At 38.2% G+C, this 22786-nt stretch overlaps 1 protein-coding gene across 3 annotated transcripts in view; it reads left to right on the plus strand.

Moving 5' to 3' along the window:
* Window positions 1-22786, plus strand: part of PLCB1 (phospholipase C beta 1) — a 797636-nt gene that overhangs the window by 250078 nt on the left and 524772 nt on the right. For all 3 annotated transcript variants that reach the window (XM_055133540.1, XM_055133538.1, XM_055133539.1), the window contains one exon: window positions 3972-4040. In XM_055133540.1, coding sequence (XP_054989515.1) covers window positions 3972-4040 — 69 coding nt within the window. The remainder of the gene's footprint in view (window positions 1-3971; window positions 4041-22786) is intronic.

The raw sequence follows: 22786 nt of genomic DNA on the forward strand, positions 1-22786 counted from the left end.
TCAGACTTCCGAATTGTCATTGTGATGCAAACCCCTGCTTTTTATGACTTTTCGCTTTCCTTTCATTAATTTTACCTTTTGTTATCACTCACATCTTCCAACCCCTCCTGTTTCTCAAATATACAAAAACTTTTGGTCTTCTAGATTAAACTTCAGACTTGTTCTTCCTGTTTCTGCTCTTATAACAATGTTGTGTTTGTTGTTGCTGTGGAGGTAAAAAACAACAATAACAACAAACCCAGAGTCAACAATGAAACCTCCTGCTTTCTTATACATTTGTCTAATTGAGCATTGAGTCCTTTGGTTGATATCTTTCTTTTCTAACACTCCTAAATGCTGCAGATCATGTGCTCGTAGGGTAGCAGTGTCACTACTTACTTTGTCCTATAAGATTGGCCTGATCGGTTGCTACCTGCAAAAGACCAAGAATTGGGACAATTTCTGTAGAATCATTCATAACAGGAAATCAATTCAGTGAGCTTCGGAAGTGGGAGAAAGGTAACATAAAGTGTGCAGCACACATCCAAAAGAACAAAAGCAACCGCTGTTGGAGAGGATGTGGGGAGAAAGGGACCCTTCTACACTGCTGGTGGGAATGCCGACTGGTTCAGCCCTTCTGGAAAACAATATGGACGATTCTCAAAAAATTAGATATTGAATTCCCATTTGACCCAGCAATACCACTGCTGGGAATATATCCCAGAGAGGCAAAAAAGTACAATCGAAACAACATCTGCACATGTATGTTCATCGCAGCACTGTTTACAATAGCCAGAATCTGGAAAAAACCCGAATGCCCCAGAACGGATGACTGGTTGAGGAAACTTTGGTACATCTATACAATGGAATACTATGCAGCTGTTAGAAAAAAGGAGGTCAAGAATTTTGTAGTTAAGTGGATGGGCATGAAAAGTTTCATGCTGAGTGAAATGAGTCAGAAAGAGAGAGACAGACATAGAAAGATTGCACTCATCTATGGTATATAGAATAACAGAGTGGGAGACTAACACCCAAGAACTGTAGAAATAAGTACCAGGAGGTTGACTCCATGGCTTCGAGGCTGGCCTCACGTTCCGGGGAAAGGGCAACTCAGAGAAGCGATCACCAACTACATTGTAGTCGAAGGCCATGTGGGGGAAGGGAGTTGCGGGCTGAATGAGGGCTAGAGACTGAGCACAGCGGCCACTCAACACCTTTAGTGCAAACCACAACAGCTAATTAGAGAGAGAGAGAACAGAAGGGAATGCCCTGCCACAGTGGCAGGGTGGGGTGGGGGGGAGATGGGATTGGGGAAGGTGGGAGGGAGGCTTGGTTTACGGGTGGTGGAGAATGGGCACTGGTGAAGGGATGGGTTCCCAAACTTTGTATGAGGGAAGTATAAGCACAAAAGTGTATAAATCTGTAACTGTACCCTCACGGTGATTCTCTAATTAAAAATAAATAAATTTATAAAAAAAATAAAATAAAAAATAAAGTGTGCAGCAAAAAGGATGTTGCTGTGTGTTGAAGCCAGGTGTAGTGTTGCTATTTGGGGTTGTTTGCATCCTTATTGAGAGATTGTTTGTCTCTCTAATTCTTATAACTTAAGTGATGAGATCAATGTTAGATACAGGTAAAGTTGAGAGATAGGATAGTGCATAAAGCTCTTGTCTTGCAAGAGGTCAACTCTGGTTTGATACCTGGTGCCCTTAGTGGTCCCCTGAATCTCACTGGATTGTGGAGGAGTGTTGCCTGAGGAAAGAGTGAGAAATGAGCCCTCAGCACCACTGGGTATAGCCCAGAAATAAGAACAACACAAAATAATATCATTTTTGGGTTTCACATCATACCTTTAAAATTGAAGTACTGTCTGAGGGCCAGTGTCTTGTACATTTTAGGATGGTTGAAGCTGATGAGAACGTTACTGCTTCTTTCCAGAAGATCCTTGGGATGATGAATTACAATGCAGTGCCTCCTACTGAGAGGAGGAGATTTCAAGACTCGTTCTAGTGGCTCATTATCCAGAAAGCATAGCTTATATAGCCAGAGTAGTGAAAGGGTGGCTGTGCTCTGAGATTGAGGAAATAGTACAGGGGGTTGAGTGTATGCGAGGTGCATCCCTGAAACAATACAGCTCCTCAAGTGTCCTTGGGGCAAGAGAGAGCTAGAGGCCCTCAATACTGCCAATGTGGACCTGGTGGCTCCCCAAGCACCATAGTAGTGTCCCAGCTGGTCCCTTTCATCACAGGGCCCAAGCAGCATTTCTCCCTTGGGTCCTATCATTAAACTTCCTGGCCTAATTGACTGGTGTCTGGAAGTAGTACCCAGACTCTGGGTACTCCTTGGGAGACAAGTCCTCCACCCCATGGTGGCTCTGCTCTTTGCATCACAGTCTGTCTTGGATGATACTGCATTGTATGACTTGGTCTCATATTTCACAGAATTGTAGCTCAGCATCCTTAGCCTGGCTTTCAGGTTTCTTATTTTTTTTAATCTATGTCCATGCCAGTTTTCATGGCTTTTCTTCATATGTTCTGAGCCTCAGCAGTGGGTGGCTAAATCTCCCTTGTGTGAGCACCCTTACACCATTTCATGTTGCCATCTCATCCTTCTTGATGTCTCTTTCTCCTGCAGTGATCACAAACTGCCTAAAGAATGGTTATCTTCCATGGTCAGTACAAACCCCTCATTTTTTCCTGATCTGTGTTTGTCCTTCTTGAACCACAACCTAGATGAGCTTTCTTTCTCCCCATTTATCTTCTCTATAACTTTTCCGTGGACTTTTCTCTTAGCTATGAGGAGGGAAAGCTAAAAATATCAAACAAAATATCAAAAAATATCAAACTTTTCTCTTTTGAATGCTCACTCCCTCTGTTAGTTAATGTTATTTACTTATCTGTTTTTTGGACCACATTTGATGGGATGCTCAACAGCAACTCCTAGCTCTGCATGGATTTCTCATAGCAGACTTGAGGGACCAGATGGAATGCCGGAGGATTGAATTGGGTTGGCTGAGTTCAAGGTCAGCACCTCACCCACTGTGCTACTGCCCCAGCCCCTCTATCAGTTAACTTTAAATGTGTATTGAAACTCTCTGCTAGTTCTTACTCATATACATTTGTTAAAGAGTGGCCATTCCTGGTAGTGCTGGAGTCAGGGATGGGTTCTTGGGTATCTTCCTCAGTGTTCAGTGCTCTAGCCCAGTGATGCTGTGTTTGGACCTGCCCAGCAGTCCTCAGGGAACTGTGCACGGTCCAACTCAGCCACATGCTTCAGAACTTTCTTCCTGTGCCCCATGTGCATTTCAACCCTTCACCCACTGGATATCAGCATCATCTGGGCAGTTATCTTATCTTCTGTGTCTGATGCTCTAGAATAGGTTTCATAAAGAGAGTGTTCAGTAATGTATAATGAGTGGAGCAGAAAAATCATGGTGTAAGGTTTATGTGCAAAAGGCTAAGAACTAAGTGACTCATAACAGAAGAAAATCATTCATTTACCATGGTAAGGTGAGCTGGGCTTCCTGTAAGTTGATGGGGGACATATCCTTCTACTCTTCCTCCCATGTCCTCGTCAAGGCTTAAAAGTCTCCAGGCTTAAAGTGACTGAAGATTATTTTTCAAAGAGTGGAACAAGAAAACCTGGTTTGACCGGATGTAGGAACGGCTTGCGATTTATAGTGGAGACCCAACCGCTACATTATACTTTGAAAAATGCATTATACCTATAACAGACTAATTATTGTTATATGACAGTGTCAATATATTTTATGACTTCTATAATTTATGAAAGTAAGAAGTTAGCAGCCTGCTCTCATTTTGTTTTTGTTCTAATTCGATTGATATGTGATGCAAGAAGCAAACAGATCTCAACTGCCAAGAAATCTTCAGGCAGGTCTCCAGATAATACTCTTCCCCGGTGATGTCAATGATAGAAAACAAAGAAAAGGTACCTGTGTGCTTGCCTAATGATTTCCTATGTTTGCCTTTCAGGAGACAGAGCTGTTAGATCTCAGCCTTGTCAAGGATGCCAGATGCGGGAAACATGCCAGAGCTCCCAAGGTAGGAAGCAGAGCGCTGCACACACACCAGATGCCGCCCTGATACTCTCGCTGGGTCACGGTACTCAGTAATTGCCCCCATTAAACGCTTCTCTGATGTCAGCATTGTAAAACACCACGAAACAGCTAGTCCTTTCAGCAATCCAGATGCCCTCTACATGTCTACTTTTGTTAAAAGAAGGAAGCAGAATAAACACAAAACTAGTTGGACCTAGGGGCTTGCTTCGTGCCCTCTGATTTTACTTTGATTCCAAAACAGAAGTACTGCACACAACAACAACGTTAAAATGATTAGTAATGGAGATGGAAAACTGGCATCATGTGATAAGGTGCTGGTCTGTACGCAGCTGACCAGTGTTTGATCCCAGGCATCACATATGTGGCCCCAGGCCTGGCCAGAAGTGAACCCTGAACACAGAGTCAGGGGAAAGCTCTTAGTATGCTTCTGTGTAGCACAGAAACAAAAAAATTATTGAGTAATAATAAAATATTTAAAATATGGTTGAAATTAATTGGAGAAATCAATTATTAGGATCTTATACGTGCACATGAACTTGAACTAGTTTTGGTGGTGTGATAACTAAGCCCCTGTAGTGCTCAGCTGATGTGCTGTGAGGCCTCATCCCTCTCATGAAGCCAGAGTGTGCAAATCTTTTTGTGAAAATGTTGCTTGGAGGACTTAGCATGCTGTGGGCACAGTTGTGTGAGAGGGAAGTTTGTTTGGTTTGAACATTTTTACTGCAGAAAGCATCAAAGACGCTTTTGCACTTCGGTTATTTTTGAAGATGATTTTTTTAAATATTGCATATGGGACACACACATATGTACGATTATCTTAGATTATCTGCTATAGTTTAAGAGCAGGATTTGCTGACTGGCCACTCAAATAGGAAATGATACTTTGTCTGTTTAAATGTTGGTGTTTTAAATATGTCCTGTCTAGCGGAGAGAAAATTGGGAAATAGGCAAGGCATCAGCCAGGAGTTCCATACCTCTTTTCTAAACTGGTACAAAAAGTCATTTTCTTATATACATATATATATATATTAAGAAAATTACTATACACACACATACACACACATATATATATACATACATACACACACACACACACACATATATATATGCCTACAGCTTTTGTAGTATTCTTTAAATACTTTCTTTAGCATCAAACAATTACCTGTAACTCTGGAGGTGCAACAAGAAAAGAAAATCACCTGAAATACTTATTCTTCAGATACATAATAAGACAATGTTTGGTGGAAAATTCTGACATAGCAAATGCTTACAGTTGTTTTTTTATTAACTAAAGGGTTATAGTGATCTCCAGAAAAATGTGAGAAAGTAAGAAAAAATAGAATTATTTACTGGAAAGTTCTATAAATATTTCATATGAAAAATAGTCTATTGTCTACATTAATCTCAGTAAGAGAACGGAATTTTAATAATGCCGTTTCACTTTTATGTCAGGCTTATCATCATTAAAGGTTTGTTGATGATTCAAAATTATTCACAGTTGTCACTGTAGGAAAGAATATATTTGTCTGTCTTCCCACACCTTTTAGACAACTTTCATCTAAACCTGTTAATTCCAAGAACTATATTGCCAGCATAATTTTAAGTTTGCCCTTTAACACAAGCTTATTGGTCTGCCTTGGAATTTGACTATCACTGTTGGTTAAACACTGTGGCCTGCTGGGCTTCGGGGGAGAGGCAGGTGGCAGAGGAATTGAGGTGGTCTCAAAGCTTCAGGAGTCAACCTCGCTTCCTTGGCCACATAGAGTCTTTTCGAGCGTTTTTCGTCTTGAATTTGTTTCTTTTATTGAAGCTCACAGCCAGCTTATCAGTTAAGTGTTTACTTATGGATGTGGTTTTGGTAAAGGTCTATCAAAGGTTGATAAATGAATAGAATGATTCTATACCTAGTTTTCCTGATAAGCCACTATTAGATCATAAAATGCTTCTGTTAAAGATAGACATTAACACTCCAAATACCCCTTAACTATTTTCTGCCTGGGATGGTGGAAGAAGCTTGTTTTATTTTCACCAAAGGCTGTTTTTTTGTTTTTGTTTTTGTTTTTGGTGAATGTCATGTTCTGTACAATTTTTTCCTTTTGTATTCCTTGTTGTTGTCAAAGAACCGTAATCTTCTTTAATATTTTCCAAGCCTGGTTCTCTTTCATGTTACCTGGGTGGCTTTCTTGGGATTCAGACCTCTTCCTCATTGTCTAGATGGCAATGATGCTGATAATAAAGGAAAGAATATTACTGTTATAAGGGTTACATGAAATGATTCATTAGAAACCTTAATCAGAGGAATTCTAAGATGACTCTATTGTGAAACTCCTAGAGAGCTTTAAGAAATGCTTAAACATACTTCTTACTCCCTGAGATACTGCTGCTGAGTGATTTAGTGTGGTTTGAACATTAGGGTTTTGAAAAGCAGATTTGCAGCAAAATTTGCTTTAGTACCACTCTAATTTATCACTACTACTTAATAAGCATCTATTAAATGATAACCATTATTGTTCCTGCTATAAATTTTTGTTTATTCGTTATTATCAAAACTTTAAAGTCAGGGTTGCAGGAAGTAAATCTTCATTTTTTAACTCAATTTGGAAACATTTTTAGAGTATTCAAAGAGAAACTTGGCAGGAAATGCGCTCCCTGGATTGACAAACAAGAAAAAAGGTTTCTATTAATATTAGTCTAAGAGCCATTAAGTTTAAAGAAAACGCCAGGTCAAAATCAATAAATAAAGAAGACTGTTAAATAGGATGGAGTATATTGAAATTTTCTATGGTGTTCTGGGTTCAGGTGAAGAAGTCACATTCGGCTGCCAAAAAAATATCTCCAAAGAGAGGATGTGGGGAGAAAGGGACCCTTCTACACTGCTGGTGGGAATGCCGACTGGTTCAGCCCTTTTGGAAAACAGTATGGACGATTCTCAGAAAACTAGAGGTTGAGCTCCCATTTGACCCAGCAATACCACTGCTGGGAATATATCCCAGAGAGGCAAAAAAGTACAATCGAAACAACATCTGCACATGTATGTTCATCGCAGCACTGTTTACAATAGCCAGAATCTGGAAAAAACCCGAATGCCCCAAAACGGATGACTGGTTGAGGAAACTTTGGTACATCTATACAATGGAATACTATGCAGCTGTTAGAAAAAAGGAGGTCAAGAATTTTGTAGTTAAGTGGATGGGCATGAAAAGTTTCATGCTGAGTGAAATGAGTCAGAAAGAGAGAGACAGACATAGAAAGACTGCACTCATCTATGGTATATAGAATAACAGAGTGGGAGACTAATACCCAAGAACTGTAGAAATAAGTACCAGGAGATTGACCCCATGGCTTCGCGGCTGGCCTCACGTTCCAGGGAAAGGGCAACTCAGAGAAGCGATCACCAACTACATTGTAGTCGAAGGCCATGTGGGGGAAGGGAGTTGCGGGCTGAATGAGGGCTAGAGACTGAGCACAGCGGCCACTCAACACCTTTATTGCAAACCACAACACCTAATCAGAGAGAGAGAACAGAAGGGAATGCCCTGCCACAGTGGCAGGGTGGGGTGGGGGGAGATGGGACTGGGGAGGGTGGGAGGGACGCCGGGTTTACGGGTGGTGGAGAATGGGCACTGGTGAAGGGATGGGTTCCCGAACTTTGTATGAGGGAAGTATAAGCACAAAAGTGTATATATCTGTAACTGTACCCTCACGGTGATTCTCTAATTAAAAATAAATAAATTAAAAAAAATATCTCCAAAGAATAAATGTGTCTTTCTCTCATGAATCTGCTTTCCAAGGTCCATATCCACTTCCCGCATCTCCAGATCTTCCTACCCCTTAAACCATCTCTGACAGCTTCTAGCTGGGTCACATAGAAGTCCTTTTTATAGGACAGGAGTCAAAAGAATGGTTCCTTTAGAATAAATTCTACAATCAATGAGCGTCTTATAACAGCCTCATACAGGAAGCACATGTTTCTATTTGTTCTGTTTGTTGGGGAGGGGGTTCACACCCTGCTAGTCTCAGAGTTTTCTTCTGGCTCTGTGCTCAGGGATCACTTCAGAAGTGCTTTGGGAATCATATGTAGTGCCATGGGTCAAAGCTGAACTGGATATGTGCAAGGTGTGTGCCTTACGGTGCCATCTCTACAGCTTTGGCACATGGTTCTAGAAGAGGGAAATTGAATAAGAGGAGTCCACTACTAGGTTGACTGGACCAAAAACAACAGGACTTAGAAGAAAACATTAACACAGAGTGAGAAAGGCTTAGAACCTTAGGAGGGGAGAAAGCAATGTAACATGAACACAAATTTCTGTAAAGACTTACAGACGACAGTAAGAGGAAGAACATTTATGGAGCAAATATTATTTGTCAGAATACCCAGGTGTGCTTGCTGTCTTTCTATCTATATTTATAGATGGTGCCTGGGCATTTGAATAATTTTATACACACACACACACATACACACACACGTGGCCAGAGCAAGAGCAATAGCACAGCGGGTAGGATGTTTGCCTTGCACACAGCCAAAATGGGTTCGATTCCTCTGCCCCTCTCAGAGAGCCCGGCAAGCTAACCAAGAGTATCCCACCCTGCACAGCAGAGCCTGGCAAACTCCCCATGGCGTATTCAGTAAGTCAAAAACTGTAACAACAAGTCTCACAATGAAGACGTTACTTGTGCCCTCTCAAGCAAATCCATGAGAATGGGATGACAGTGATACAGTGATACAGTGATATATACATGTATATATGCATATAAAATATGTATACATTTTTTGTTTCTCACAGTATCTCCCTACATAAAAATTCATTATCTAGTTGAAGATGAACTGTTTCATTTGCCTGCTGTGTCTTGAAATAACATTTTTAGAAAATGGAAAATATTCTGTGTTTTTGCCCTGTTAATGAATTTTAAATGTTGACTCTCAACATAACACATGCAATTCCGTATCTCCTTTTCTGTATACGGTCTGTTCAAGTTACCAGTTTTGCAATTAGTCACTGAAGAGAAATTAGGATATTTTTACCCAAATGTAGAAACTGAAAAGATAAAACAAATGTTTCATCTTTTGTTACCCAAATATATTTATACTTTAATTTTGCTCTTCCTCCATTCTGCTCATCTTCCCAGGTTTATGAGTTAGACGCAAAATACAGGTGACAGTAGTTTGTGCATCTTTTATAGATTATGTACACATAGTCTGTGGAACTTCATTTCAAAAGGGTATTTGCTTTCAAAAAGAATGCTAGTCATGGTTTCTGATCAATCTATTAGATTGATGAGAGTGGTTCCTGACCAAACAGACAACTTAGTGACTCATGCGAGGTATCAATAAAATAAAAATAGATTTGATTGAAAAAATAGGAGTTTCTTGTGCAAAGCATGTTGTAGCTTTTTTTCATGTGTGTGGATGTAAAAGCAAAAGAACTTATTTTTTTATGTATGTGGGTGTATGTTCTGAATCACAACATAAAATATTACATTTCACTCTGGGCCATGTTAGAAAGGTTTCCGGACTGACATTGATGAAGAGAGTTCATTTATCTTTGAGATTTATATGAAGAATTTTCTCTTTATGTGCAATGAATACTAAAGGACACCCAAAGTATACCTGTAGGTTTGGGGTTCAACATTAAGTAGCTTGACAGAGTAGTCCTTTTGTCTTTGCCCTGACTTCTTTACCTCAGCAATAAATTATAGAAAGGAAACACATAGGAGTATAAATTAGTTTTTGTTAACTCTTGATTCCAGCTTTTAAAATAAGAAGTTATGCAAACCCCAAAATTCTTCAGCAAAAGTATTATTTATTTATTTATTTATTTGGGATAAAGCTGGCCGTGTTCAGTATTTGCTCCTGACCCTGTGCTTAGAGACTATCACCCCTTAGTATTGCTCAGTGAGTGGTCCACATGTGGTGCTAAGGATTAAACCAAGTTCAGGTACATGCAAGGCAAGTACCCCTCACTGTACTGTCACTTCAGCTCCTCAAACCTTTTTAAACTTATGTCAAGCATGAACTGAAGCTTTTTACTTTGGTATTAGCAAATGAGTTGAACTTAAAAAAAAAAAATCAGTTCTGGGGCTGGAGCAACAGCACAGCGGGTAGGGCGTTTGCCTTGCACGAGGTCAACCCAGGTTCGATTCCCAGCATCCCATATGGTCCTCTGAGCACCACCAGGGGTAATTCCTGAGTGCAGAGCCAGAAGTAACCCCTGTGCATCGCCAGGTGTGACCCAAAAAGAAAAAAAATAAAAAAATCAGTTCACTTTAAGCTAGGTAAGGTTCTATGCAAAGGAAAAGGAAAAAAAATATAAAGACTTAAATATTTTTATGACTTCTTAAAAGCAGTCCAAGAATTGCTCCATAAGGAGCAACCTCAATTGCAGAAACTCCTCCAGTTTTAGTCGATGAAAACTAAATGTTTGTTGCCAACATTCCACTGTGAAAAAGTGTGTTGTGGTATCATTGAAAATAATTTCTGTAGTTTTACTTTTAAACTGTTGTGTGTAATGCAGATTGCCTCCTGAGCTTAGCTCATAGTTAGCTACTTTGTTCTCTGGTAAAGGACAGTATATATATGATATTATATTTATTGTAAAGATACAGGTCATGATTCAATTATTTTTCCGTTTTGCCTTATTTATTTGCTTATTTTGACAGTGCTTGGACCTTTCTCCTAGCTCTGTGCTCATACTGTACTTTGAGTGGTACTTGGGTGACCAAATGTGATGCTGGGGATTGAACTGGGATTTGCCATGTGTGAAGCAAACCTGTTAACCTCTGTACTGCTTTTTTGACTATGCAATCAAATTTTAGGTGGTACATAAATAAAAACCAGGGGTGAACTTGGGTTAAAAATAAAAAGTATAATTAAAACTTAAAAATTGCTCACCTTTTGTTTTTCTTTATACGTATATAAAATAGTGGATTTCATTTTTATCATTTTTATTTTAAATATTTTTAATATTTCGCTTTTTAAATTATTTTTTACAAAGCTTTTCACGATTGGATTTCAGTCATACAGTATCCCAACATCCATCCCTCCACCATTGTACATTTCCCAGCACCAGTGTCCCCAGGTTCCCTCCCATCACCCCTCACCCCCTGCCTACTTCTGTGGCAGGTGCTTTTCTTCTCTCTGTCTCTCTCTGTCTCTCTGTCTCTCTCTCTTTTTTGTCATTGTGGTTCACAATATTGATACTAGAAGGTTACCAGAATATCCCTTACCTACTTTTAACCCTCAGCTTTTGCCAAGTGTGGTCATTCCCAGGTATTATTGTCATAGCATTTTCTTCTCTATCTTACCAACCCTCAGCCCCACACACACTTGTGGTTAGTTGCAATAAAACGGTGGCTTTTGAAATGTATTTCTTTATTGCTTGACTCTCTAACCACTGATTGCTTGTATGTGTCAGGTACTGCTCTAGGTAATGGGCAAATAGCAGTGAATGAGAAAGTTTCTTCAAACTCTCCTTTTATGTATTATTCTATTTAGGAGCAGAGAACTGGTGGTAAATTGGAAAAAAAATAATAAAAATATTGGATGAAAAAAGATTTAGGGACCTTGAGATAGAACAGGGTCAGCTTCAGTTCCTAGTACCACTGGTCCCCCAAGTGTCTGAGTGCAGTCTCGAAGGACTAGGACTTAGGTAAGATGTTCTAGGAACGTCTGGAGCTGTGGCTGGCCATGCTCATGGGCGCTGCCCGGTATCGCCCTGTAGGCTGTAGCATAGCTGTGGTGGCCAGGACCCAGCCAGTGTCATGTGCTCCAGTTCTGGCACTCAATTCCTGGGCCAGTGGGCTGAGGCTTCCTGGCCTTCTGAAGATTTGATAGAAGAGAGAGAAGAGATAAAGGACTGAAGGAAAGGAGGGAGGGAGGGAGAGAGAGAGGGAGGGGAAGGAAGGAAGGAAGAAAGGAAGGAAGGAGGGAGGGAGGGAGGGAGGGAGGGAGGGAGGGAGGGAGGGAGGAAGGAAGGAAGGAAGGAAGGAAGGAAGGAAGGAAGGAAGGAAGGAAGGAAGGATTCAGCAACCAGGATTAGTGGTTTTTGATGTGGGAACGTGATAGAATTGAGTAGCCCTGTCATGAGACGGGGCAAAGAGCACACTTGTACAGAAAGCAATCAGGTTGAAGTTTGGACATTTCGAGTTTAGATATCTATTAGGCAAAGACAATGAGTTATTCAAATAGTTATTCTAAAGGTGAAAGGAAAGAGCTAATCTCTGAGATCTGGAACCTCCAGCATTTAGACTTTGAGGAAATGAGGGAAACAGTCAACAGCCAAAGGAACTGAAGGCAAAAACTTGAAACAAATACCCTTTGTATTACTGTTCATATAAGTATTACTTATAATAGTCCAAATGTGAAAACAGCCCACCCACTGTTGCCCATCCACCACTGACTGAGAAAACAAGATGTAGAGTATAAGGAAATGTGATAGTATTTGGTGTTGCCATAGGCTAAAAAGAAATCTTGGCATAGGCTAAGAAGACCTACTGCTAAGTGAAATTTGACACTTTAGGACAGATATTTTAGCATTCTCTTTAGATCAGGTCTTTAAAATGGTTAAATTTATGAAACCTTAAAGTACAATGGTAATTCTAGACACTGGAAGAAGGGAGCAATGGGGAAATCATTGTTAACTTGGAGTTGCAGTTTGAGATCATGAACAATTCCAGAGATGAATGAGCATAATGGTACATAGCACATCGATGTAGATTTAAACCATATGCTTAAAAATTATTTAAATAGAAATCTTAGATCATCTTTATTTTCGAGGAATACAGAAGAGAATCGTGAATAAGGAGGGAGAAATAAAAAGAGCATATACTGACCTCTAAAAAGCTTTTTAAGGAGAGAGCTGCCATTTGAGTCAAGGGGTGAAATTTTCTCCTAACTTTATTTTTTCTTTTGCGCATGTGTAATTTTACAAAATATACCAAATTATATATGTTTTAATACCATTTTTCTTATACCATAATCGTTTTCTGCTAATATTAAAATAGGTCATTTATTTGAGGGTTGTCGGGTTTCAAATAGCTCATCATGGAATCTGGATGCCAATATATAAATCTCATAATGAGCTGTTATTTGGATGTTATACAACAGTGACTTCAATGAATCATCCATGAAGTCTGGAGTTGAAAACGAGTGCTTTATTATTGTCCCCTTTTGCTGATTATGAGCTGCTTCCCAGAATTTGTATAGCTTTCACCATTGAGTGAAGCCATAAACAGAAAATTTGATATAGATACTTTAGATTTGAAAAAGAAGGAAACCCTTTTTGCAATTAAGTAACAATTGCTATTTTTCGTGGAAAAGGTCTGTCTTTTCCCTCTTATTCCTGGTTTTCACTATTTCTTTTCGGGAAGGGACCTCCACTGCAATACTCATGACCTGAATGGCTACTTCCGGCTATATTTGACCCATCTTGAGGACCTAACAGTTTGGTGTTCAGACTCGGTGATGTTGGAGGTCTTTCCTAATATACTTCTAGTGATCAGGGGGTCAGGTGGTGACTGTGATCACCATAGTCCTATCAAGTGTTTCTTAGTTTACCTGGTATGTGAAATAATTTTTATGGTTGTTGCTTTGAAACTCTTTTGTTTTGTCATTTTCTTTCCATAAGTGTGTGTTTATTTACATCTTTACTAAATGAAGAAAAATAGGACTGAAATTTCTCCGAATGATCTATGTTTGTGTAATGGTTCTGACAGCTATTCACATTTATCTCCAGATGTAAATTATATGGCATAGTTCCTTTTTTATGTTCATTAAATTCCATAGATGTCAGTGGTTTCCTTGGAAACAAAAACCTTTATATAACTAGTCAGAGATTTGGTAGCAGAAATATCAGGAGGCTGAGGGGGTAAGCAATGGTTTCCTTGGTTCTTTGCGTTTTAAACTCTTCGGCATTTTGCACCTCCCCCATATGGCTCTTCAGTAGCGACCAAGAGTTGTTTAATGCAGTAGAGAATGGTTTCTCTAATGGTTAAAAGCTTTTGGCTTTTATTAAAAGGAATAAAAACTTGGTTAAATCTTTGATGCTGTGTTGGTGTAAGGTATCAAATTTGAGAAGACTTTGGTGTCAGCAATTAGATATAAGCATTTGAGCAGTGCCTATGTTAACATGAATGGGTCCATCTATAAAATACAATGAACTGGCGTGTGTGACTAAATAAAGATGCTTTATTTTTTGAACAATATCAAGCATCTGTCTTAGTACTCTACTGCCATAGAGTTCAAAAAGGATCAGGAAATAACGACAGAGGACACAGAGAGGTCACCATTCTGCAAAGAGGTAATAGTAGGTGAAAGGCTGGACAACCAGGAGGATTCTCTTTGTGGCACTGCAGACCTCATGCTGAAGACAAGATTAGTAACGTTCTCTAACTAAACTATAGGTCTTTTCAGTAGACTGTGATTTATTTCATCATTGCATCTGTCTGATGTAATTTCAACCTAAATCCATTTTGTTCTACATGCAATGACACGCGTTCCATTTAAGAAGCATTTCTCAATTTTAATTTATTAAAACGCAATAATACGCCATCTTGTGGATATAGTTGAGACTAGCTTCTTGAATTAATTCTCCATAATGATCTACTCTCTAAGCTCCTTTCAGTTTGGGGCTCTGCATAGAAATATAAGAAGCATTCAGGGAGCTTTTAAAATTTGGATGTCCAAGCCATGTTCAGATAAGTTAGATCTGTGGGATGAACTCCCGTACCCTTATTTTCTTTTAAGCTGTGCAGAAATCCCTGTGTTCAAAGCAGTCAAGACCATTGCACTCAATCAAAAAAGTAAAGCTTAAATAGGGGGTTTCTGTTTTCAGTATGGAACTTCAAGTAGCTAAAAGACTAATTATTTTTCTGCAATATTGACTTGTCAGAAGAGCTACTTTTAAATTTAATCTTTCTTAAACTTGACCAGCAACGTTTAATTTAAAGCTTAAGTGTCATCAAATTGCCATAAGCAAGTCCAGCAGACTGGGCTGTGCAAGCAATAGGAACTTAATTTTTACAGTTCTGGAGACTGGAAGTCTGAGATAAAGGTGTTGTTTTCTTTTGCAGCACTTCTTCCTGCCTTGTGGATGGCAGATTTTTTTCCTGTGGCCTTCACATCATCTTCCCTCTATAGCTATCTCTGTTCTAATTTCCCCTTCTTCTAAGGATGCAAGTCATATTGGATTAGGGTCCAGTGACATCATTTCTAGCTTAATTACTTCTATAAAACTTTATTTAAAAAAATAAAGTTCTTATCCAAACATATAGTCACACTTGGAAGGGGATTAGACTCTCAATATGAATTTGGAGAGGACATAATTTCTCCCATACAGTAATTCCTCATTGCAAAATATTATTTGATAATGGATCTAAAACGTTGATAAGTAGTTTTTTCCTTACAAATCAATATGCTTGTTCCAAGTGGATAGAGACATAGTTGAAATTCCTCCATAAATAAAGGCTGTTCCTATGCAGAGAAGCTTTATTATATAATAAGTCGTTTTCATCTCTAACACATTCAATACTCATTTTTGTATCTTTGCATGTTGTATGTGTCTAATACTGCATACCCATTAAGTATATAGCCCTTGGATAAGATATCACATGCCCTAGTAATATAGACAAAACAGTGATTCTACATCTCTGAGATTTAGTTTCCACATCTGAATTATGAAAATAGTCTCTAGATTTATTTCATCTGGCTACTATATTTATCTCATCTAATTGCATGCAGTTAATGCAGCCCTCCCTCGTATCCATTGTATATTTTAATTATACTTTAGCTAATTATTGATAAATTTTAGGAAGTTGATAAAGTCTAGTTCATGTTCATGTGCTATTTTAGAGTAGGCAAAAACAAGTTAGAGTTGCATAATTGACCTCGTTACAGTTGAAGCCGATGCGTACTACTATGACTAACTTCATAGCAGGAGATTTATACTCTTATAACTGATATTTAAACCTTGTAAAACATATTTTATCTATTACTTAATAAAATGATGTTAAGGCCTATTAATCTTCACAGCAAAATATGTATTGCATGTATTGCCAGAGACCATCATTGCAATCCACTCTATTTGAGACGTAGAACTCTTACGTAGAAAACTGTCTAGATTTGCAATCAGCTGAATACATTTCCCTTACAATAAAATAATTTTAGAGTAATTTACTTTCAGTTAAGAAGACATTGGTATCTTTTTTTTTATTTTATTTTATTTTTTTTTTAATTTATTTATTTTTAATTAGAGAATCACCGTGAGGGTACAGTTACAGATTTATACACTTTTGTGCTTATACTTCCCTCATACAAAGTTTGGGAACCCATCCCTTCACCAGTGCCCATTCTCCACCACCCGTAAACCCAGTGTCCCTCCCACCCTCCCCAATCCCATCTCCCCCCCACCCCACCCTGCCACTGTGGCAAGGCATTCCTTTCTGTTTTCTCTCTCTAATTAGCTGTTGTGGTTTGCAATAAAGGTGTTGAGTGGCCGCTGTGCTCAGTCTCTAGCCCTCATTCAGCCCGCAACTCCCTTCCCCCACATGGCCTTCGACTGCAATGTAGTTGGTGATCGCTTCTCTGAGTTGACCTTTCCCCGGAACGTGAGGCCAGCCTCGAAGCCATGGAGTCAACCTCCTGGTACTTATTTCTACAGTTCTTGGGTGTTAGTCTCCCACTCTGTTATTCTATATACCATAGATGAGTGCAATCTTTCTATGTCTGTCTCTCTCTTTCTGACTCATTTCACTCAGCATGAAACTTTTCATGCCCATCCACTTGACTACAAAATTCTTGACCTCCTTTTTTCTAACAGCTGCATAGTATTCCATTGTATAGATGTACCAAAGTTTCCTCAACCAGTCATCCGTTCTGGGGCATTCGGGTTTTTTCCAGATTCTGGCTATTGTAAACAGTGCTGCGATGAACATACATGTGCAGATGTTGTTTCGATTGTACTTTTTTGCCTCTCTGGGATATATTCCCAGCAGTGGTATTGCTGGGTCAAATGGGATTTCAATATCTAATTTTTTGAGAGTCGTCCAAATTGTTTTCCAGAAGGGCTGAACCAGTCGGCATTCCCACCAGCAGTGAAGAAGGGTCCCTTTCTCCCCACATCCTCTCCAACAGCGGTTGCTTTTGTTCTTTTGGATGTGTGCTAGTCTCTGTGGTGTGAGGTGGTATCTCAAAGTTGTTTTGATCTGCATCTCTCTGATGATTAGTGATGCAGAGCACTTTTTCATGTGCCTTTTGGCCATTCGTATTTCTTCCTTGGTAAAGTTTCTGTTCATTTCTTCGCCCCATTTTTTGATGGGGTTGGATGTTTTCTTCTTGTAGAGTTCAACCAGTGCTTTATATACCATTGATATCAACCCCTTATCTGATGTGTATTGTGTAAATATCCTTTCCCATTCTGTGGATAGTCTTTGGATTCTGGACACTGTATCTCTTGCGGTGCAGAAGCTTTTTAGTTTAATGTAGTCCCATTTGTTGATCTCTGTTTTTACTAGATTGTTTAGTTCCGTGTCACCTTTGAAGATACCTTTATCTTCAATATCGTGGAGGGTTTCGCCGACCTTGTCTTCAATGTACCTTATGGTTTGTGGTCTAATGTTGAGGTCTTTAATCCATTTTGATCTGACTTTTGTGCATGGTGTCAGGTCAAGGTCTAAACCCATTTTTTTGCATGTGGTTGTCCAGTTGTGCCAGCACCATTTGTTAAAGAGGCTTTCCTTGCTCCACTTCACATCTCTTGCTCCCTTATCAAAGATTAGATGGTCATACATTTGGGGTTGTGTGTAGGGATATTCCACCCTGTTCCATTGGTCTACGGCTCTGCCTTTGTTCCAGTACCATGCTGTTTTAATTGTTACTGCTTTGTAGTAAAGTTTGAGGTTGGGGATGGTGATGCCTCCCATCATCTTTTTCCCAAGAATTGTTTTAGCTATCCTTGGACGTTTGTTATTCCATATGAATTTTAGGATTGCTTGATCCATTTCTTTGAAGAATGTCACGGGTATACTTATAGGGATCGCATTGAATCTGTATAATGCTTTAGGGAGTATTGCCATTTTGACAACATTGATTCTCCCTATCCACGAGCAGGGTATATGTTTCCATTTCCTCATGTCCTCTTTGATTTCATGGAGTAGCGTTATGTAGTTTTCTTTGTAAAGGTCTTTTACTTCCTTGGTTAAGCTGATTCCGAGGTACCTGATTTTCTGGGGCACGATTGTGAATGGGATTGCTTTTTTCATGTCCCTTTCCTCTGCCTCATTGTTTGCATATATGAAGGCCATGGATTTTTGGGTATTGATTTTGTAGCCTGCAACTTTACTGTATAAGTCTATTGTTTCTAAGAGTTTCTTAGTAGAGGTTTTAGGCTTCTCTAGATATAGTATCATGTCGTCTGCAAATAGTGAGAGTTTGATTTCTTCCTTTCCTATCTGGATGCCCTTAATCTCTTTTTCTTGTCTAATAGCTATCGCAAGTACTTCCAGTACTATATTGAAGAGGAGTGGTGAGAGTGGGCATCCTTGTCTTGTGCCTGATCTCAGAGGAAAGGCCCTTAGTTTTTCCCCGTTGAGGATAATGCTTGCCGTAGGCTTGTGATAGATGGCTTCGACTATCTTGAGGAAAGTTCCTCCAAACCCCATTTTGGCGAGGGTTTTCATCATGAAAGGATGTTGGATCTTGTCAAATGCTTTCTCTGCATCTATTGATATGATCATATGGTTTTTATCTTTACTTTTGTTGATATGCTGGATTATGTTGATTGATTTCCGAATGTTAAACCATCCTTGCATCCCTGGGATGAATCCCACTTGGTCGTGATGTATGATCTTTTTGATGAGTTGTTGGATCCTATTTGCTAGTATTTTGTTGAGGATCTTCGCATCGGTGTTCATCAGGGAAATTGGTCTGTAATTTTCTTTCTTAGTGGTGTCTTTGTTTGCTTTTGGTATTAGGGAGATATGTGCTTCATAGAAACTGTTTGGGAGAGTTCCTGTTTTTTCAATTTCCTGGAAAAGTTTGAGGAAAACAGGCAATAGGTCTTCTTTAAACGTTTGGAAGAATTCGCCAGTGAAACCATCTGGGCCTGGGCTTTTGTTTTTGGGGAGGTTTTTGATTACCGTTTCAATTTCCTTAACATTGATGGGTCTATTCAGGTATTCCAGGTCTTCTTTCTTCAGTCTTGGGAGATTGTAGGAATCAAGGAATCCATCCATTTCTTTTAGGTTCTCCTTTTTTGTGGCGTAAAGACTTTCAAAGTAGTCTCTAATGATCTTTTGAATCTCACTGGTTTCTGTTATGATGTCCCCCTTTTCATTTCTGATTCGATTTATTAGAGTTTTCTCTCTTTCTTTCTTTGTGAGACTTGCTAGCGGTTTATCAATCTTATTTATTTTCTCAAAGAACCAACTCTTTGTTTCATTGATCTTTCGGATTGTTTTTTTGGTTTCGATGTCATTAATTTCTGCTCTAATTTTTATTATTTCTTTCCTTCGGTCTGGTTTGGGGTCCTTTTTCTGGTCCTTTTCTAGGGTCTTGAGTCGTAAAGTCAAGCTATCTATGTGGGTCCTTTCTTCCTTCCTGAGGAATGCTTGGAGAACTATAAATTTTCCCCTTAACACGGCTTTAGCTGCGTCCCATAGGTTTTGGTAGCTCGTGTCTTCATTCTCATTTGTTTCTAAGTATCTTTTGATTTCTTCCTTGATTTCCTTCTTGACCCACTCATTGTTCAACATGGAATTGTTTAATTTCCAGGTGTTTGATTTGATTTTCCGTATTTGTGGGTGGTTAGCTTCTATCTTCAGCGCATCGTGGTCTGAAAAGATGGTTGATACAATTTCTATTTTTCCGATTCTATTGAGGTATGTTCTGGGGCCCAGTACATGGTCTATTTTTGAAAATGTTCCATGTGCACTGGAAAAGAATGTGTATTCTTTCTTTTTGGGGTGTAAGGCCCTGTATAGAAGACATTGGTATCTTTTTCTGCACTATGGGACCATAAAAACCAAATCTCAAACACTGTTTTTAAATGGAAGAATGAGGACTGTCAAAGGCACCCATGATATCCCAGTACACATATTAACAGCTCCTAGAAGATTTTTTTATTTCTCTCATAATACCTGCTAGCAAGAGATGTTTTGCATTATTACATATATCATAATGTCAGGAGCTCACTTCTTGCTTTACTTCCTTCCTACATCAGTTCAATTTTTGGCTTTTTCTTTTTAGCACTCAGAGAATATGATAAATAGTAATACAGCCAATATACTATTTGAATTGACTTCTTGTTGGAGAATATGTCCTAAAGGAAGTTATTGTGATTTGACATGTAGTTCAATAGGGTAAGAAAGAGAATGTAATTTGATGCAGGATTAAATAGGAAAAGTATGGAGATGGACTAATACTTGTCTGTCATGGAATTATTTTGAAACTGAAATACACATACCTGAAATGGCTTTGAGGCCTAATGTGTGATGTAGTAGTATTAATTGTGAAGTAGGTTGATAATGTGGAACTCAAGAATATCTATTAGGTAGTTTCTTTTTTGTCACCTACGAAGGACAAGTAGCTGAAAATCTTTAAGTTCCATCCATTTGTGAAAAGCACATGAAATTCTACATTGGCTGTGATACCCGAAGCATAGCAGTTACCCTCCCCCTTCAGGAATGAAAGTACCTACCTAGTCAATGCATTTTTTTAATTTCCTGTATGAGAACATAGCATGTTTAAATGTCAGATTTTAAGTGTCTGAAGAAGTAGCACTGATGATATATAAATTATAATTGGAGATCAATCATTTATTATAATTTTTCTACTTGACAATTTTTGGGGTGAATGGGGGGGGCTCCCAGAGATGCTATGAGACTCAAGAACCTCTCGTGAGGCATGAGACATCTTGACCAACTAGGTCAGTGAGTTAATGCAAGGGTCTGAGGAATTGATGATCTTTGCGTTATTTCGTGCCATAGACCACCTTGACCATGCCAGGCGGTGCTTGAGGGATTCCACGTCTGCATAGGAAGACTACGTGGTGCCCGAGATTGAACCAGGGTCTGCCACACGCAAAACTGTGCTGTCTCTCTGGTGCTAACATATCACTTGCTTATGATAGGGGTAAGGTTTTCTGACTTTAATAAAGTTAATGGTCATAGGGATTTCTAGGATATGAGCTAGCCTAATTAATTACATAGTCTATTTGTTGGTGTTCTGCAGTGAAATAGTTATCACTGGAGCTGATAAGTCAGAAAATTCACTTACAGTTTTCACATGCTAACACATTTTCTTCTACATTTTGTTACTTCATCATCTGTATGTATTTTGACACTTTAATTTGTATTTAGTTAGAAGTTGAGCTAAAGACAGGAATTTCTGATCATTGTTGATTATAAGTGGACATAAACATGTGTAGGTAACCTAATTTTCCCTCAGATACAGAAGACATAAAAATAATTAATATATATATATTTTTCAAATTATAACACTATAAACGATAAAATACTTATTTTTTCAAATGATATATTTTCAAATGGTAACACTAGCAGGTAATAAAATATAAAAATAATGTGTGGTAAAACAAAATTAAGGAATGTTGTTTCCTTTTTTTAGTGTCTATCATAGTACTTCATTTTTACAAATGTCATTAAACTTTAAATTTTATTGTTTTTAGTTGAAACTAAATGAATCAGTCATTTTTGTATAGTGTTCATGAATTGTATTCACATTAAATTATATTTGCTCTCTTCCTTACAGTATCATAGTAAATAATAAATTTAAAAATAAGTCTCATGGGCCTATGTACAAATGTTAATCTGGGAAATAAATTATTGAATTTATTATTTTTGCCAGCAGTAAATTTGCCTAAAATAGGAGATAATGAGATAAATTTATTTTATTTTCAGAGACTTTGAAAATATGCTTCTGTATTTTGCTCTTTCAAAGTACTATGTATGGATACCAGATAAAATTAATATAAAGCAATATGTTAGTTCTGTTCCCATATATATTTGAAGAATATGAAATAGCTGAGTGCTAAAAATAAAATTATGTTTATACATTTTTAAAGTCACAAAGCTAACAAATTATTAATGAAAAATAATGAGAAATAACAGCTCTAGAACTAAAGTAAAATTAAATGTTTCAGGTATTTCATATGAGTTAGTCATTGATTGATAGAACTTTTAGAAAGTATGTTAAAGAATAAATTGTGTAATTAATATCAAATAGCAAATAGGACTCAATATTTAATTTAATGACTAAGTGATCAAATTTTATGGTTATGCTCAATAATTCTTAAGTCAAATAATTTATTTGTAGGATACCATTGAGAATTCGAAATAACTTAGAAATGCGACTATGGTTCTTACTTTTCTACTTGAAAATAAAATCTTATTATTCTAATGTGTAAAATGCAAAATAAATATCATAGACTTGACTGATATGTTATTCTACATTTTTAGAGCAAATTCTTAGAAATGTTCCAAATAACTAGAAACTCATTTAGCTCCTTTTCATCATGTCTTCAAGTGTTCTGCTTTTAATTTACCAATGTTCAACCCAGTTCAAAATTATGAATTGAGAAACTATGAAATTACAAAAAATAATATGTTGAATCGAACCACTCTTTGCCTTTGTAAGGTGAACTCATCTCTCCGGCAACAAAGTGTTCTAAGATAAATCATGAATCTAAAACCATATGGTTGAAAAAGCAGGGGCAGCAGGAA

Source organism: Sorex araneus, chromosome 3 (genome assembly GCF_027595985.1).
Source record: "Sorex araneus isolate mSorAra2 chromosome 3, mSorAra2.pri, whole genome shotgun sequence".
In the NCBI taxonomy this organism is placed as follows: Eukaryota; Metazoa; Chordata; class Mammalia; order Eulipotyphla; family Soricidae; genus Sorex; species Sorex araneus.